Source organism: Oreochromis aureus, linkage group 20, assembly GCF_013358895.1.
Source record: "Oreochromis aureus strain Israel breed Guangdong linkage group 20, ZZ_aureus, whole genome shotgun sequence".
Lineage (NCBI taxonomy): Eukaryota > Metazoa > Chordata > Actinopteri > Cichliformes > Cichlidae > Oreochromis > Oreochromis aureus.
In genome coordinates this window covers 4,300,877-4,320,756 of record NC_052961.1, presented here as the reverse complement: position 1 = coordinate 4,320,756, position 19,880 = coordinate 4,300,877, and the positions used below count along the sequence as shown (strand labels likewise).

Here is a 19,880-nt window from a genome sequence, read left to right as displayed (position 1 = left end):
CATAGTCCTTAGATTTAGATCTCCTCCACACTCCCACCCTTCCTTCTCTCTCGCTGCCTTCTAACATGCCTTCCCCCTTTCCTCTTCCTTTGTTTTTGGCTAACAGTAGCACAGTTTTCCAGTGAAAATGAATGCCTAATCCTAACCATAACCTAATTGTAACCCTGACATTAAAACCACATTTTGAAATCGTGGGGACGGGCATTTTATCCCCATAAATGACTGTTGGTCATCTACTGGTAGGTTGGTCATCATGTCCTAACCAGTGAGAAACTCAAGCTCAAAAGAATTTTTTTTCTAAAAGCAGTTATCTTTTTAATATTAAAAACTTAGGTCACTAATTCAGTTTTCCACATTTGTGTTTATAGTGAGTGAATTATGTTGATGGGGTGTGGTTCGGTCATGCAGGAGAACTTCACGCCTCTGCACTAGTTTCTCCTCGCTGAAGCTTTTTCCAGCTGCAGGGTTGGTGCTGACGGCTTCAGGTTAAGCCACAGAACATTCAGTCTTCATGAGAAATGTGGCGTCTGGGATGTGAATTAATCCGAGAGACTTCTCCAGGAACACAGTTACATGGTTAAAATATGAGAGAGACGGAGGGTAAATAGAGGAGGGAGAAACAGCGAGGGGGGAGGGAGAGAAGAGGTGAGAAAGAGATGAAGGGAAGGAAGGAGCTAAAAAGAAGGAAAAGTGAAAGAGAAGGGAAAGAGAAGAGGAAAGAAGGAGTCAGGAGAAGGCGGAAAGGAGAGAGGGCACAGGGGGAGAAGAGCGAGGGGACAAGGAGGAAAGTCAGAGAGAGAGGGAGGTAGAGATGGAGAGGGGAGGAATGGCAATTGGGGGCGTGGCATTTGTTATGACGTCACACAGAGCGGCTGCTTCTCCTTTTAAAGCCGCTGGTGCCTGACGGACAGACAGACTTTAAATACCGACTCCGCCGGGAACTCTGACAGCTCTGCGCAGCGGGACGCACTCTCCTCGGTCCGGACGCGCTCTTCCTCCTCCTCCTCCTCCTCCTCGGATGGAGCTGCTGCTGCAATTCCTGCACAGTCTGCACCGCCGCCGGGACTGAAGTCGTGAGCAGCTCCGCTTCTTTTTTCTTTTTCTTTTTTGATTATTTTTTAGGGGAATAATAGGACTGTTCTCGGTTCCGCCGTCCTCTCTGTCTTCCAGCAGGCCGCCGTCTCCTCCGTGACTCTCTGTTCCCATGCGATTCTTCAGACTCACATTCAAGTGTTTCGTGGATTGTTTTTGAAGGTCGCTGTCCGATCGTCGGTGTAAATCCCTTTCTTTTATTTTTATTTTTATTTTATTTTTCAAATTAAACCCCTGTAATTCGAGAACCCGCCTCCCCCCCCCCCCTTTTTTTTTAAATAACAGACTTTCTGAATTTGTGACCTCTTTTTAAAAAAATAAAATAAAAATAAAAACATTATTGAATCATCTGAAAAAGAGCTGGCGTCATAAATAAAAGACCAGAGTCTGGATCCTCGGCTGCACAGAGGAAGAATCACGTTTCTTCTGGTTGTGAGTGAGGAAGAGTGAGAGGGGGGCAGAGGATAAAGGTCCTGCTCCTGACCCTCTGTCTCTGAGTGACTGTTGGTCTGTAACTGGCCGCTGGCTGGTTTAGTGGGACTCTGAGAGGAGGTGAACACGAGGTGTGGAAAACTGAGACTGTGGGACTAAAAGGAGAAAAAGAACTCAGTCTTTAAAGAGACAAAACCTTCAAAATAAAAGCACGCTGAGGTGGACTGGTGTTTTACTGGTTTATGTGGTACCTGACTGGTTGCTTGGACTTGAGTTTTGGGGACTTCTAAAAATACAAAAAGCCAAATTAAAGGGAAAACACCCCCCAGCCTTTGTTGACTGGTATCTGACTGCTTTTTAGGAGTGAGAAACTGACTTTAAGGATTATAATCTGCAGGAATTAAAACACTCTAAAGTGGGAATCACAGCTGACTATTCCTTCTGGTTTCTAACTGGTGTCTGGGTTTAGGAGTGATTTAAAAAGACTGAAATCTGAAGAAAATAAAGGGATTCTAAGTGTGAACCATTGCTGACTATTCCTACTTGTCTGACTGCTAACCTAAGTGGGAACTGTGGGGAAACACCTGAACAGAAATAAGAGATATTGCAGACATAACCTGCAGGAATTAAAGGGAATACAGAGGCTGAATATTTGGAGCACTTCCTGACTGGTTCCCATTCTGTGAATGATGGAGAAGCAGGCTCTTCCAGCCTCCTCCTGCTCTCTGGTTCTCCTGGAGGAGACCAAAAAGAGCCCCATAACTCTCTCTAACGGGGGCGGTGGCAGTGGTTATGCCCCTGCGGCCGCTAATGGCAGCCTCGTCCCGCTGACAGTGGCGGGGACAGGCGTCGCTGGTGGAGTGGTGGGGACTGCTTGTGTTGGACAGGACAAAAAAGGTGGTGTGGTCAACGGAGTGGGGCCTGGTTACCAGGAGCGGGAAACCTGGACACGACAGATGGACTTCATCATGTCCTGCGTGGGCTTTGCTGTAGGACTCGGAAACGTGTGGAGGTTCCCCTACCTGTGCTACAAGAACGGAGGAGGTGAGATGCAACACACACACACACCTGTACGGGGCATGTGCACATCCTCACTTTACCTAATGATTTCTGTAAGATTGCTGTGAGACAACCAGTGAGACAGACACATTTTTATTGGTATCCACAAACACAAATTCTTAGATTTGTGCTTGTGGATACAAACTGTCCAGTTTTTGTGCTCTTGGATGTGAACGGGAACACTTATTTTAATTTTATAAGCAGATCTTTTTCACAGCTTCACATTTGTGTACATGGGTGTGAAGATTTTCCACTTTTAAAAGTCCACATTCGAAGGCAGGACACCACCAGACACATTTTTAGGGATTAAAACAAACATGCTGCATGTTTGAAGCTGTACAAAGAAGATAAATAATAGCTTAAGAGAAAAATGAATGCTTTAAAGTCTTTTCACTTTAGAAATGAGGTGGGCCAGCATTATCCCCCTCCCAAAAATGACTCATCCTCTGTGTTTGTGCTGATGTCAGAGAACATCCAGAACTTTATCCTCCTCACAGGTCAGTGTAGGTTTCAGTTCACCTTCAGGTGAGTCCAGGACAGAACAGGAAGTTCAGTCTAACTGTGGCGCAGCGCTGGAGCTGAAAAACATTTTCTCAAAAATAAAAAAATAAATCAGAACTTTTCTTTATGTCAGTCAAACCAGCTGTTTGAATCTCAGATTATTTCACTGAATAATTCAATTTGTAGCTGATGGGGAGGAGCTAAAATGCCAGGGGCGTGGTTTGCTGTAGAGAGAGGCAGTTTCTCAGTGACATAATTGGTTGCATGTGTTTGGATGGTGGCAGCAACATGTGTGTTATTGATCAGAGTGACAGGAGCAGGTTCAGCCGATTGGCTTCCATCACAGTGACCCGTGTGTGTGTGTGTGTGTGTGTGTGTGTGTGTGTGTGTGTGTGTGTGTGTGTGTGTGTGTGTGTGTGTGTGTGTGTGTGTGGCTGCAGAGAGAAGCACCACAGCAGGCATAGAGAGGGAGATACTGTTACTGCACTTGATGCCTTTTACCATATATAATACAACTGTGTGTGAGTGTGCGTGTGTGTGTGTGTGTGAGTGTGCGTGTGCGTGTGTGTGTGTGTGTGTTAGTGCCTCGAGTTAACTGACTTTTATTGAGCCTGATCCTCCTGCACGTTGCTGCAGGGTACAGTGTAAACGTGAGGCTGGGCATGGACGCCTGCGTGCGCGTTGTCACCTTCTCTCCAGTTTGAAGAGGCTCAGTGAAATTTAGGAAGGCGAGACTTATATTCAAAGGAACTTTATTTCAAAAGAAAGGAATTAGCATCACAGGAAAAATGAGACAAAAACATGGATAAACCCAGGAATCTCCAAACCTCACATCCAGTGGTGGTTACAGTTACACATCTGCACTTAAAGCTCTTGAAGATGCTTCACCTTTTATCTGAGAGGCGTCTTTAGTTGTAAAAGTCGATGGTATTTAAATACTGAGACTGTCTGTCGATAATCTAAAAACAAGTCCAGTTGCTTTGAGCTCAGGTGCTTTAAAATTCAGAAAATCCTCAAATATTAGACGCATTAATCAATAGTCTAAATGTATATCAATAAAGTCACAAGAACGTTTGTAAAGCTTCGTTTTCTGTTTTGTTTGATCATAGATTTATAAATTGATTACAATTGATTACTTTATTTGTAAGTCACTGCAAACTGAATTCTTTTGGGCTCGTTGGACACTTACAGATGTGGCTTTAGGCGTTTTTCTCCCAGTTTAATTAAAAACTATTTAATTCAAATGATGTTTTTTGGGAGTAGAGGAGGTGTCAGCAGGTGGATTCATCACCTCTGTTTGTTCTGTCAAAGCTGAACTTTAGCAGCAGAGAAAGAAAGGAGAAAAAAGTTGGATCCTTTCACCTGCAAAGGTCTCGTTCACACGGTCGACCAGTCTGAGCTGGACGGAGAGGAGGAGAGATGGGAAAGGTCTGAATGTTCGCAGAGAGGAGGAGGAAGAGGAGGAGGTCAGACTTAAATCACAGAGAGCGAAGAGAAGAAGTTCAGCTCTCACATTGCAGACCGTCGTCATGTGACTCTGTAAAGGTCACCTGCTTCACATCTGAAGCCAAAGTTAAAGGATCATTCTGGTGCTTTTTCAGCCTTGTCAGCAGCCCCAGTTATTGCGTTCGTCTTTGAGAGACGAGCGTGTGTTAACAACTGTTTAATGGAAGCCACGAGGTTCAACAGAAGACTGTAAAAGCTGTGTAATGATTAAAAAAACACCAGGTAGAACATCTCAGAGCTGATTAGGTTAATTAGTAACATGATTGTTAATGAAAGAGCATTCCAGAGACGCTCTGCCTCTAAGCAGGACCTGTTAGGTTTTTATTTCCAGCTCATTTTAAATTTCTAACTGATAGAGTAGCTTTGTGTGACTTACTGTTCAAAATCATCCTTCATTGCTTTATACTGGTCCTTGTCGCACTCCCTGGTTTAGCTCCTCTCCCTTTTAGGCTAACTTTCTTTCTTCTGACTTTTGCAATCAGGAAATGAGAGAAAATGGCAAACAACAGCTTAAAAGGGAATCCACGAGTCTAAGAAGACTATCAAAAAGACCACGAAACCAAATGTCACTCAGCGAGTCAGCAGAGAAAGTTAAATTACATTCATTTGTCCTAAAAAAACCCAAAAAGCCAAACCTGTCACCTCCATAAACGGTTTATTTTGTAGGATGCAGATATTAAAATTTCAGATGACGTCTCCACATTTAGTTTGTTTCACTCTGTGTGTAAACCTGGTGACTTTGCGCACCTTCAGCTGATTATTGTAACTTGCATGCAAATCACGGTGTAGCATTTCATATCAGTACACGAGGTAAACGCGCTGCACACACGCTTCATCGCGTTTGGTCTGAACGGATCATTCCTGTGTTTAGTCGCTGACTTGGATTTATGATGTGAAATCAGCACTTTATGCACATGTTGCACCTCTGAGACTGTTCCCATCAGGTGGAAGCCCATTCTGGAAAATTGTAAAGACCTGATTTTCCAAAAGGGTGTTTTCTCCACAAGAAGGGAGCGGGCATGCCATCGCTTCTGTCTGTCTGCTCGTTTGTTTGTTCGCAGTCTAACATCCACAGTTTTCAAGATATCACGGTTAAATTTTGTGTGATGGTAGATTTCAATAACAGCTCGAGCTGATTTAATTTAGGTGTAAATCGGGTCAAGGCCAACATAAAACTTTATATTACCCATAGTTTTTATGGGTCATCTTCAAACTTCACAACAAGACCTCGGGAGGCGATTTCACAAACATCCCACACTGCATGAACAGATAATAAAATCTTTTAGCCAATTCTGCTTCAATCGCACAGGTAAAGATAATAAAATAAAGTTTCATGGTTCACATGAATTAGGAAACAGCTTTAGTTTCTTTTGGATCATCCCCAAACTTTAAATCAATACATCAGTCATTGATGGGCATAAACACTTTCTTTGATCGTTTTTTTAACCCTTGTAATGTCCTCGGGATTCCCATACACTTGTTTGCCATACACCTGGGGTCATATTTGAGCCGAGGACAACACAAGGATATACACCATTATAAGACAAAAAGATTAACGTGCTACGCTAGATTTCCATTTTACCAATGCTGACATCGGCGCAAAACATCAAAGTTTTAGCTCTCGCCATTCACACTCTCTTAGTGCTCTTGTGTTGTTTCTGTAAACTGGAGTGTCTTGTAATGTATTGCATATAAACGGTCAATCAGCCGAATCACTCATTGTTGTAACTTGTCTATGGGAGAATGTGCACATGCAGTATTTTGTGTTAGCGCGTGACACTCCCTGCAAACATGTGCAGCTCTCCTTTTTTTGTTTAAAATATTTGTTGCTGTTTATTCCTCCTGTTAATCTTTAACAGTATCTGGTTAAATTATTCATTCAGCTTTATAGTCTGGTCTGTAGTTGTTTTATCCATTTTTCTGCTTTATTCTTTTAAAGCTGTTCTGGGGAAGGAGGTTAAATATTCATAACTGATCTCATCTCGATTTACTGGCCAGGTTTTTGTAGCTACAGTATACATAAACGTGTCACATGCAGGCCAACGCAAAGTTACTGTTTTGAAAAGAGGTCGGCTAAAAAGACACTCGCTGATGTGCAGAACCTGCAGAATCGCTCGTCCATGAAGCTAACACACACGTTATGAATTAAATATTCCCAAATGTCTTTGTGAGATATGTGTTTGAGTTTTAGATCAGACGGACAAAATTTTATAAAACAATTGTTTGGCCTTCGTTTTTTTAAACACTGCTTCGAGATCTTGTTGTTGAATGTTAAGGTTAGCTAGGGTTAGGTCAGTTTAAGATGAGTGAAGGTAAAATGAGGCTAAACTTGGGTGTTAAGAGGCTTGGCAAAGAATTAAAAAGAATTTCTAGTACAGATAACAGTCACATGAGCAACTTTTAGCAAAAATGAGAAAACTCATCCGAACGACCTCAAATATGGTATTGAGCTCACTCCGGTCCCCAGAGATAAACCTGCCAAGTTTAAAGTGGATCAGATGAACAAACATCGAGTTAGACAAAAAAGGAGAGATGGAGGTTTCCTCCATTATCAGTAAGGTAAAGTTTCTTTATGTTAAATAAAAATGTTTTACAGGCTACTTTCTACTTTTATCTGAGTAAATGTTGACACAGATGTGTTTTACATCTTTCCTTCCACTCCTTCTTTGTGTCCTTCCCTCATTCCCTCATTCCCTCTGTCCTCTATCCTTTTCCGTCCTTTCTGTCTTCATTGTCCAATAAATCCGAGTCACTTAGATTTATTATCCTGCAGAGCGTGTTCATGCTGCAGTCACCCTACCAAGGACACACACACACACACACACACACACACACACACACACACACACACACACACACACACACACACACACACACACACACACGTGTGCGTGCACTATCATTCTCTGCTTCAGTGATTATAAAATGACCTGCAGCTCAGTTTCATCTTCACAGATCAGTTCTGTCCTTCAGATCGCTGCACTCATCCGTGTGCGCCTCTTCTGTCTATGAGAGGACCGGCTGTACTTTTAAATATTCCCAGCGAGGACATTTTGTCCAGTCCGCTCTTTGTGAACGTTTGGGTGCATGAGAAGTGGTTCATTTCAAGGTTCAGTTTGGTGATGAATATTATGAATTCCCTTTCTCTAATTCTTTCTGTAGAATTGAAAGGGTTAAGAAGAGGGTACCGGGATCCTTGAGGGCATTCTCCGAGTGTCTAAAGACTTACCAAAGGTCAGTGAAAATGTGCCAAGGGTCCTTGAAGGTGTTCCAGGGTAGCATTGAGATGTTTCAAAGGAAGAATGACTTCTAGCGTCCACAGATCATTGAAGAGGATGCTGTGGATGTTATACGAGACATTTCAGTGTTTTAATTTTAGAAGGACATTGAGTTGATGGCAGAGGACCTGGAAAGGTCAGTGAAAATGTTGCAAGAGTTCTTGATGGTTTTCCAAGGGTGCTATTGATTTGAGATCCCATAAATCCCAGAAATTGTCCCAGGGTTCAGCCAAAGGCCTCCGATGGTGCTTCTCTGGTTTTTGGTGGTCCTGGGAGCATTTGCAAAGTTGGTTGAGATTATACTAGAACCTAAGAAAGATTTTTCTGTAACATTTAGGTTTTCCAAGGGTCCTGCAAAATGCAATTATTTGCTAATCATTTAAACTCTGTATCTGATAAATAAATAAACAAACAACATATCAAATGCTGGAAAAGACCCTGGAATAATAAACAAACTGCATAATTAAGCTTGTTTGGAAACAGGGAGGTTAGCTGTTTATTTGACCATTCCCCAGTTACTGCAGTATTGATCTGCTCTGTAGTCAAGCAGTCTGATTGATCTGATCAGAAGTGATTGTTCCTGTTCTGCTTTGTGTCTTCATGGGAACATTTTTTGGTGAGGGGTCAGGGTCGGAAGTCAACGATGGATACAGATTTTGCGTGCGAGTGTGTTTCCCTGCCAAATGTGACATCATCATCCCTCTCACCACGTGGACCTGAGATTAACAGGAGTGGCCTGTAATCTTTTAATCCTGTTGACAGAGCTCGCTGCTCCTCCTCTCCTCTCCTCTCCTCTCCTCTCCTCTCCTGGATTCAGGAGACAGACACTATCTCTACTTTTAAGATTAGACTTCAAACTTTCCTTTTTGCTAAAGCATATAGTTAGGGCTGGACCAGGTGACCCTGAATCCTCCTGAATTCCCATGATGCATTGGGTGTTTCTTCTTCAGTCTCTCTGTGTTTACACATTTATACACCTCTCTGTATTTAATCAATAGTTATTATTAATAATCTCTGGCTCTCTTCCACAGTGTGTCCTTTGTCCTGTCTTTCCTCCCCTCACACCCACGGCAGATGGCCGCCCCTCCCTCGTTCTGGCAGAGGTTTCTTCCTGTTAAAAGGGAGTTCTTCCTTCCTACTGTCACTAAGTGCTTGCTCATAGGGGGTCATATGATTGTTGATGATTTCTCCGTGCTATTGTAGGGTCTTTACAACTAAGCTTGATTAAGCTGTATAAGCAAAACTGTATTGAATAGAATAGTTAAAATTTTCATGTTCACTTTTCAAACAAAAGAATGGAATTATATTTTGTAATGATTGTGAATGCACATGTTTGAAATAAAAATGAACTGAACTGAAAGTGGTTGCAGATGGCCTCGAGATTACTGGAGGGACTTTTAGGATGATGTTCTTTGAGTCCTGAAACGTGTTTCGGCAAGGCAGAGATTCCTGAAAGAAGTAGTAATCCTGAACATCCTGAACATTTCTTCAGGATGTTCCAAAGGCTCAATGTGGTCTTGATGGTCCAGTACGGAAATTACTTCCATTAGTGATGAGGACTTTTTATAGTTTTTTTTAATGAAACTCATATAAACCTCAATTTAGACACAGAATTGTTTAGTATTTGATCTCTACAGTGTTTTTTTTTTAAATTTTTTTACAGCCTTCAGCTGTTCGTTGAGTCATGTTTAGGATCTTTCTCTCTGCCCAGGTAATGTGGGCCAGCAGATCTGCAGCCAGACGAGTCTAATTTCAGCCGAGCTGAAGTTAGAATTTGGCAGCTAGTGTTTGTATGATGTCACTGAGGCTCCTGGCAAGTAGACAGGAACCTGTTATCTCACTGTGTGTGTAGTTTTATGCAATCAAAGTGACTGATGAGTCAATTAGCTGGAGGTTTGTATGTTTGATATCAGCTTTAGAGAATTCTGAGCTAATTAATTATACTTGGGACCCTACAAGGATAAAATCTATATTCCTATTTTAATGAACTGTTTCCATGTGAGCATGTATATTACCTGTGTTTCACCTGTGGTCAAAACTAAGTCATGTGCAATCATTTAATAAAAATCTATATCTTTCCCTCTTTTTGTACTAAACTAGTTTAACCAAACAAAATATATAATAATAAGAAATGTCAGAAAGTTGCGAGAGAGATCCAAAACATTTTTACCTGAAGTTTTCAGAATGTTTCTTTTGACAAACCAAACGTCGGCACTGATGTTTCACTGAAATGTTTCATGTATGACAGAAATTTGTTACGTGGTAAATATTTGATCAGTTTGTGTTTGCAGTTTGGAAAATCAGTTGAATTTAGGCTTACCTCTACTATTTGATTTTAGGCTGCTATAGTCACTCCCACTTCTCGTGTTACTGAGCCTTATTTAAGTAGCAAACATATTATCTGCACTCACACAATAATTGACCTTTTATCGGTGAGCTGGCAGATTGAATAACAGTTCATAAACCTGTAATGAGGCTGATTTGGATGATACTTAAACTACTTTCACACAGTTGCCCTTTCTCAAACGTGGCAGATAAGAGGAGATGGTCCACATCACTAATGGAAATGTTACAGTGAGCTGCTTGAGCACACCAAGCCGAAGACGGCACACGAGACATTACCTCCACTACTCTCATGTTTGCTATCAGACATCATGCTGACTCTTTACTGGGGAGTTCTTAAGTTAACGACCATTTAATCAGACCATCGTTTGATATGAGTGCAGTGGACATCTTTGTTAGGTACAGTAATACCTTAAAGTTCAGGGCTGCTGTTAGGATGTGAAAACTGCTTTTTAAAGACATGTAAGAGTCCAGAGAAGCTGTGTTAACGTTGTTGTTTGAATGGCTGCAAATGCATAATTGCAAAAATACAATTGCACTTGGATAAACCAGTCACAGAAAGTGATTGGTTTATCCAAGCGGCAAACTCCAAGGCTGGAAATTAAAGCCAACACACAAGTGGCAAAAACTGCAGATCCTCTAATAGCTATTTGAAGCTAACTCCAGAGTAAGCTCTCACAAGCTCCTGCATTAAAATGTCTACATTTACATTAACTGTTTGCTAGGCTTCACTGGAGCTACTGGAAACACTGAACTGGACTTTTAAACTGTGTTTGTGGTGTAAGGTGATAGCCAAGATGCTAGTGGATAGTGACAGGCTGGTTACTTCTTTTATATGAAGAATGTGGTTTCACTGTGACAGTATATGACACAAAATAAAAAAAGATGCAGCTAGTTTAAAGTTTAAATGTTTGTCTAAAAGGTCAACATAGCAGCAGACAACCACAGATTAAAAGTGTTTGAGTGTTTTTTCCCTCAGGTTTGTCAGTGAACAGCAGATCTGTATGCACCTGCACAATTCATATCTCTGCACTCCTGGAGAGTGCAGAGATATGAATTGTAAGTTATCAGGGCAATGACGAATCTCCTGCTCTGTCATTAGCCCTGTTATCAGTCTGTCAGTCCCTCAGCACGTCACTGCTTAGCCCACTGACTTACCTTGGATTAACCAGCTTAGCTAGCTAACTGTAGCGCTGCAGCTTAGCGAGGTAACTGCAGCTGTGGCTCTATTTCTGTTTCTGACTTACTTTCAACTCTGAGCTGACCACGTGTGGGACATGTTAGGTGACGCCAACAGAGCACAGGGTGACATTTTTTCACCTGGACCTTTTAACTGTCAGTCCTGTGATTCATGTCATCATCCCAAAATCTTGGTAACTGATTGAACTGCAAACAACTGAACAAAAGCTAGTATGTATTTTTTTTAACACAACATGTGACTTTCATGCAACGATTAATAAGCATTTCTACAAATTTTACACATTTCTTTGATGTTTTCCCAATGACATAACTTAATGTCTGCCTCTAACATTTTGGTAATGTGTTTTCATGTGTAGCTACAGTTTTGTGCATGTATGTGTCTGCTGTGGGTTATCATCAGTTTGGCTAAATGTCAAGATAAAATAAGATCCTAGAATTATATTCTAGATACAGAAAGGTCAAAGACAAGATTGTAGAATCTAATCAGTAGTCAAAAGCTGGACTCTTGAATCTTGTCATTAGCCAAAGATTAGACTACAGAATCTCGTCAGTGGTAAACGGCTGGATTGAAGAATCTCGTCAGTAGGACTCTTGAATCTTGTCAGATTGATTAGTTTATGCACTGTTGGCGACTTCCACCATCTCTGATGCTATCAGTCTGAAAAATCGACTCTCACTGACTGACGGTTCATTGTCAGCTAACTAAATGACCTGACAGACAAACTCAGCCCAGCTTACTTTGATCAGGATGTGTCTGTGGCAGCTCTAACTCAATTTGAAAATCAGAATCTCCATAGAAGATGATTTAAAGTCGAACTGTTGTTTTAGAATAACTTAGCTGGATCTACTAAACTGACTGAGCTGCTCAATGCTGATAATTGTTCAAATAATACATTTAATTTTCTTCTAAGGGTATTTTCTCAAAAAGCTTTTTCACTTTGATCTGACTGCACATCTCCTGCAAACTGCATTCAGTCTTCCTTCAAAATTATTTGTTTTAATGCGTAATCTGAGTTTTGGTTAATAGTGTACAAACAATCTGTAAAAATGTTTTGGAGCCCTCGAAAGCCTGGGACTCTAAAATGTAGATGAAGCATCTTATTATCACACTGCTTAATTCAGAGTTAACAGTTGGTGTGGTTCAGTGCAGCTGACTGTGATGAGGCTATAGTACTCTGTAATCCCATCAACACTGAGTTACTGATGAGCTAACAGCATTACACCACTTAGCTCTGACTGTGTGTGTGTGTGTGTGTGTGTGTGTGTGTGTGTGAGAGGAATTTTTATTGAGCTGCTGGCATAGCCGACCCTCCCTCTTCCTCCATCCTCTCTCTCGCTCTCGCTCTCTCTCTGCAGTCGTGACTCACTAGCAGCTTGTGTGTTTTCATGCTAAGCTAACCTTGGCTAACACAACAGAACAGTGTTTGACTATGAGCGACAGCAGGCCTTCGCTAACCCACGTTGATTCACTCGGGCTTGCGTCATTCGTCAGGCTGGCGTCATTCAACCTGCCGTGCGTCTCATACATCATCAGCGGTGATGTGAGCGGCATGTGAAGCAGCCCAGCTCTGAGAGCTGGTGGTGTGCACCTGTTTGTGTGTCATTGTGAGGACCAGTGGAGGTTTTAGATATTATGAGGACATTGGTTAAAAGTGAGCAAATCTTGTAGACATGTAGTTTTAGATATTGCGAGGACATTTGTCAACATTGTGGATTTTTAGGGAATGATAGATACTGTGACTGTGGGTATACAGTTTTAAATATGTAAGCTCAACATTTAAGTTGAGTTGTTTGAGGGTTCAATCCTATTTTTAGGTTATAGGTTAGAATCAGGGTTCAGGTCCTAGCAATGCATGGTGTAAGCCAGGGTCCTCACAGTGATAGAATAACACATATGTGTGTGTACATAGCTTAAGGGCATTTTTCTTTGAATGGACACAATGATTACAGCTTTTTACCATGTACAGCATTATTGTTATTTAAAGATGATTTCAATTTAAATATTTGTTCTTTTAATGATCAGGTATTTAATCAGGCTAAATCCACAATTGCATTTTTATGATTTTTTTTTTTATAATGAAGGTTTTAATGTTGAAATATAATGACCTGGGGTGTGTTTATTCAGGCAGGGTTTTCTCATGTTTGTCTCACAGCTGTACAGGCAGGTTACATTTTAAGTGACATGACCTGGAATGATGTAACTGTAGCAGCTGAGCACGGTGCAGTCAGCCCAGGTTAATTCCTCACTACCTCACATTACCTGCTCCTCTTCTGGCTTATAGCAAGCTCTACAGTAAAAAACAAATCAGTGGTCATGCTTGGCTTTAAAAGATGGCTGGTCTGGTTAAAAGACCTATACACCCTGGACAGAGCAGTTGATCAAGGTCCTACGATCAGGTGGCGCTTCAGATCTCTCCATAGAGAGACGGCACACTGAAAGAGCTTACTATGAACCTGAATGTTCAATATTTCCTAATATTTTTTTGTTTTATGAAGATGATTGAAGGACTGACGGGTGGAGAATCTGAAATCAATATCTTTTTGTGCAAAACAGCTAGACAGTGCGACTTATTTAACTTAAACAATGAAACTGTTAAAATCTAAGATTAAAGATTTAAAATTGAATCTTCAAGCAACTTAAAGAAGTTCAGACGCTTTTCTTTCCAAGCTCCTTATGTACCTTTTTGTGCTTGCACAATGATAAACATTCCTGAATTATGAATATAGAAGGGTCTATGTGCAACTAATGTGCAAATGCATGTTGATATATATACAGTTAAGCCCATAATTATTCATACCCCTGCCAAATATTGACTTAAAGTTACTTTTGTTCAATATGCAAGTTCTTTTTTGAGCAGAAATGACACAGGTGTCTCCCCAAAGATAATAAGACGATGTACAAGAGGCATCATTGTGGAAAAAAATATTTCTCAGGTTTTATTTATATTTTAGCAAAAAGTATCATGTCCAGAATTATTCATACCCTTCTCTTTTTTTTTTTTTTTTTTTTTTTTTTTTTTTTTTTTTTTAAAACCTGTCCCGTTTGGTTCTTTTGCCATCAGAATTATTGTCTAAAGGCGAAGAAAGATGCCCAACGGATTTACTTTACCAAATGGACCATCCCAGCCTTGCCGTAATGGTCCATTTGATTCACCTTTATTGTTTATTTTATTTTCACTTGCTGAATACGGGACAGACTTGACTGGTGGAAAGAAAGGGAGAAAGAAAGAGGGAAAGAAAAACAGCTGAGAAGAGGGACGGGGAAAAAGGGCAAAAACCAAAAACCAACAGAATAAGCAGACAAAAAATACATATATCGATCACCTGGATCACCTGTTGAGAAAGAAAAAAGAAAGCAAGCAGAAGAAAACGAGAGTAATAAACAACATCACAATGATATATGGGAATATGACAGTAAATACTAAATATTAAACATTATTGTGCAGCACGTGAGATCGACAGCGCACAGTGTGCTTTGAGGTAGGAGCCAAAAAGGGTGTAGTTGTGTGTGTGATCACCCGTGTGTGCACCTGTGAGCATGAAACGCTTGTTTTAAAAAGGTTCCTTCATGTAATGATCTGCTAGAGGGTGTGGGGGCCACTGCCCCCGTCCTCCAGGGCATGAAGCAGGTATGGAGGAGATCAAAACTCCAGACATCCAGAGGCCCCCAGAACACAAGAGACCAAGGAAGACCAACAGAGGGCAGCAGCGCCATTATCCCAGAAAGAGCTGAGGAGAGTCCCAGATGAGGGGTCACTCAGCAGCCAGCGGAGCAGAAGCCGGGGGTTGCAGTGACGTGCCCGTGAGCTCCGCCGGCAGCCAGCTGTGCCTGAGTGACCGAGCCCCGGGCCGAGAGGCCAAGGGCACCCCATCCCCGAAGTGGCCCGAGCGAGCCCCAGGCTCCAGGCCCCGATAAGCAGCCGCCAAGGAGTGAGCCGGTGGGTACCTGGGCGCCCACCCCCGGACACAAAGAACCACCAACGCACCGATGTCTGAGGGCGTCTGCCACCGGCAGGGGAAGTGGTGGGGGGAGATGGGCCTCCAAACCTTGGAGGGCCTGAGATGTCCCCAGAGAGGTGGCGTCTGATACCCAACCTGACATATAGACACAGACAAACAGGCACACACAGATACAAACATCTATTCCCACCCTCATGCTCTCATATACAATTACTCAACACTCACCCAACGTGGAGACAGACATAGAGAGACACTGTACACACAATCACACTCCCCAAGCGTACTCTAAGCCCCGGGTCTAGGTACCCTTGCCCCTGGAGGGGGAAACTGCGCCCAGACCCAGGTGGTGTTACCCTTTTCCCTGCGGTGGGGAGAAGCAGACCGCCCGACTCCGCAGCAGCAGGGAGGCCCCACATTCCAGACCCCAGTCGGACGGCCAACTCCTCCTCCTAGCCCCCCGCTCCAGCAGGCCGCAGAGAACGGGGGTGTAGGAAGACTCCAAACCTCCCTCCACCCGCTCATATGTAGTGTTGATGTATGTGTGTTCTAAGGTGCATTTAAAACCCAGGAGGGCATGGAGCTACCTGCCAGAGCAGCAGGTAAGCGTATAGCCCCTCCTGCTAGCCCTCAATGTCTACGTGTATTTAAAATTGAGAGGTGGGCAGCACGCCAGGGGTGAGGTGTACACCCTGATGGTAATTTGGAATCCGTGTAGCGTGCCCACCCCAAGATCCTATATGTATGTGTAATGAGAGTGTGAGTAATGTGAATGTCTAAGTTGTGGGATAAAATTGAGGCGGAGGCAGCCAGAAGGGGACAGAGGGGGGGGATGTCTCCTCTGCACCCTGGTGACACACCCCTACCCCAAGGCCCTGCATGTGTGGGTGATTGTGGTGGAGCGGGAAGAGGGAGGCAGCTGGAGATGGGGAGGGAAGGAAGGGAGGGCAGTGACCCCTCCTGGGGCCAGCTCCCCGCTGACCCCAGTAGGCACCCCCATACTCTGCAACCCGCCAGGGAAAGGGGGGCCCAGGCCCATCCGGACCGGGGCCCAGTGCAGCAACGCCGGCCGGCCCCACAGAGCCCGGGACAGTCCACCTGACCCCACCACAGAGAAAACTGCACCCACCCCATCATCCACTCATCTTCCAGACTACACAAGACAATAGACGCCCAGGCTGAGATCTTCCTCCACCTCTCCTGTATCTCCCCTCCTGCAGAGAGAGTTCCTGAAGAGAGGAAATCTCCTGCAGGATTTGACAACCTCCCCACCAGTTGAAGAGCCCCCAGGTGGTTCGATGCACAGGCGGCACCCTGCGCCAGGACTGGCCCCCATACACCCACCCGCCCACAACCCCGGCAACACACCAACCAGGACCCAAGCCCCTGAGGCTTGGCCAGGGCCCCAGCCCAGAGACGGAGTGCCCCCAGAACCTCATGCCCATCCCGGACCCACCCAGGGGCAGCCAGGCTACCAGGTCAGTAACCCACGTCCGTCAGCACAGACCCTCCCCTAGCCCTGCTGCACGCAGCCACGAGGAAACCGTCACCTAAGAGCCAACAGAGCCCCTAATTGGCCATGACCGTTACCCCGGGTTGAGCCCCCCAAGGAAGATGCTCCCGGGGAATCCCCTGATGCCCTAAGCCTGTCCCTACCCCCACACCAATCACAACAGTGAAGGTGGGACCAAACTAAGATCCCCCACCCCCACTAGGTGATGGAGCTGATCAAAGGAGCCCAGAGCAATTGATCTGATGTGGTGGCAGAGGCTGTATCAAGACTAATGTAATCTAATAGATAATTTCTATATTGGTTAGAATTAAGATTATTTTTATTTTTCCAGTTCATGAGGACTGTTTTCTTGGCTATGCATAGGGCAGTGAAAACCATATGGGCTATATTCTTTTCCGGAGGGAATGATAGATACTGTGACTGTGGGTATACAGTTTTAAATATGTAAGCTCAACATTTAAGTTGAGTTGTTTGAGGGTTCAATCCTATTTTTAGGTTATAGGTTAGAATCAGGGTTCAGGTCCTAGCAATGCATGGTGTAAGCCAGGGTCCTCACAGTGATAGAATAACACATATGTGTGTGTACATAGCTTAAGGGCATTTTTCTTTGAATGGACACAATGATTACAGCTTTTTACCATGTACAGCATTATTGTTATTTAAAGATGATTTCAATTTAAATATTTGTTCTTTTAATGATCAGGTATTTAATCAGGCTAAATCCACAATTGCATTTTTATGATTTTTTTTTATAATGAAGGTTTTAATGTTGAAATATAATGACCTGGGGTGTGTTTATTCAGGCAGGGTTTTCTCATGTTTGTCTCACAGCTGTACAGGCAGGTTACATTTTAAGTGACATGACCTGGAATGATGTAACTGTAGCAGCTGAGCACGGTGCAGTCAGCCCAGGTTAATTCCTCACTACCTCACATTACCTGCTCCTCTTCTGGCTTATAGCAAGCTCTACAGTAAAAAACAAATCAGTGGTCATGCTTGGCTTTAAAAGATGGCTGGTCTGGTTAAAAGACCTATACACCCTGGACAGAGCAGTTGATCAAGGTCCTACGATCAGGTGGCGCTTCAGATCTCTCCATAGAGAGACGGCACACTGAAAGAGCTTACTATGAACCTGAATGTTCAATATTTCCTAATATTTTTTGTTTTATGAAGATGATTGAAGGACTGACGGTGGAGAATCTGAAATCAATATCTTTTGTGCAAAACAGCTAGACAGTGCGACTTATTTAACTTAAACAATGAAACTGTTAAAATCTAAGATTAAAGATTTAAAATTGAATCTTCAAGCAACTTAAAGAAGTTCAGACGCTTTTCTTTCCAAGCTCCTTATGTACCTTTTTGTGCTTGCACAATGATAAACATTCCTGAATTATGAATATAGAAGGGTCTATGTGCAACTAATGTGCAAATGCATGTTGATATATATACAGTTAAGCCCATAATTATTCATACCCCTGCCAAATATTGACTTAAAGTTACTTTTGTTCAATATGCAAGTTCTTTTTGAGCAGAAATGACACAGGTGTCTCCCCAAAGATAATAAGACGATGTACAAGAGGCATCATTGTGGAAAAAATATTTCTCAGGTTTTATTTATATTTTAGCAAAAGTATCATGTCCAGAATTATTCATACCCTTCTCAATAATCAATAGAAAAAAGCCTTTATTGGCTATTACAGCAATCAAACGCTTCCTATAATTGCAGACCAGCTTTCTGCATGTCTCCACAGGCATTTTTGCCCATTCATCTTTAGCAATGAGCTCCAAATCTTTCAGGTTGGAGGGTCTTCTTGCCATCACCCTGATCTTTAGCTCCCTCCACAGATTCTCAATTGATTCAAGTCAGGACTCTGGCTAGGCCACTGCAAAACGTTACTGGTGTTGTCTGCTAACCATTTCTTCACCATGTTTGCTGTATGTTTTGGGTTATTGTCATGCTAAAATGTCCACTGGTTCCCAAGGCCAAGTTTTTCTGCAGACTGCCTGATGTTGTTGTTGAGAATCTTCATGTATTGCTCTTTTTCATGGTGCTGTTTACTGTGATTAGGTTCCCTGGTCCATTGGCTAAAAACACCCCCAAAGCATTAGGTTCCCACCACCATGTTTGACAGTGGGGATGGTGTTCTTTGGGTTGAAGGCTTCTCCATTTTTATGTTAAATGATCACAATGATGCCAACATCATTGTGACCAAATAATTCAATTTTTGTTTCATCTGACCATAACACTGAAGACCAGAAACCTTCTTCTTTGTCCAGATGAGCATTTGCAAAGGCCAAATGAGCTTTTGCATGCCTTAGAAGTGACTGGAGAAGTGGCGTTTTCCTTGGTCTGCATCCGTGGAACCCAACAGTGTCCATTGGACTGTCTGGCTTGAGACATTGCCACCAGCAGAGCCCAGATTCACCAGAATGGCCTTGGTGGTGATCCTTGGATTCTTTTTCACCTCTCTCACTATTCTCCTGGCCAGCACAGGTGTCACTTTTGGCTTCCGACAACGTCCTCTGAGATTTTCCACAGTGCGGAACATCTTGTATTTTTTAATAATGCTTTGCACTGTGGCCACTGGAACTTGAAAACATTTGGATATGGCCTTGTAGCCCATTCCTCACTTGTGAGCAGCCACAATGCACAGCTGCAGGTCCTCACTGAGTTCCTTTGTCTTAGCCATGAATGTCCACAGACCACCTGCAGAGAGCTGCTGTTTTTCACCTGTTGAGTTGATTAAAACAGCTATTTCCAATTAATCAGGGTAATTAGGATGCTTTAGAACAGCTTTGACTATTTGGAATGGTATGGAACTTTGGATTTTCCCAGAGACTGTGACAGTTTGTAAAGGGTATGAATAATTCTGGACATGATACTTTTTGCTCAAATGTAAATAAAAGCTGAGAAATATTTTTTTTCCACAATGATGCGTCTTGTACATCATCTTATTATCTTTTGTGAGACGCCTGTGTCATTTCCAGTCAAAAAATAA

At 42.8% G+C, this 19,880-nt stretch overlaps 1 protein-coding gene across 1 annotated transcript in view; it reads left to right on the top strand.

Moving 5' to 3' along the window:
* Positions 1-783: 783 nt before the first annotated feature.
* slc6a8 (solute carrier family 6 member 8) overlaps positions 784-19,880 on the top strand; it is a 42,381-nt gene continuing 23,284 nt past the window's right edge. The window contains exon 1 of the mRNA XM_039604377.1: positions 784-2,568. Coding sequence (XP_039460311.1) covers positions 2,211-2,568 — 358 coding nt within the window. The 5' untranslated portion in view covers positions 784-2,210. The remainder of the gene's footprint in view (positions 2,569-19,880) is intronic.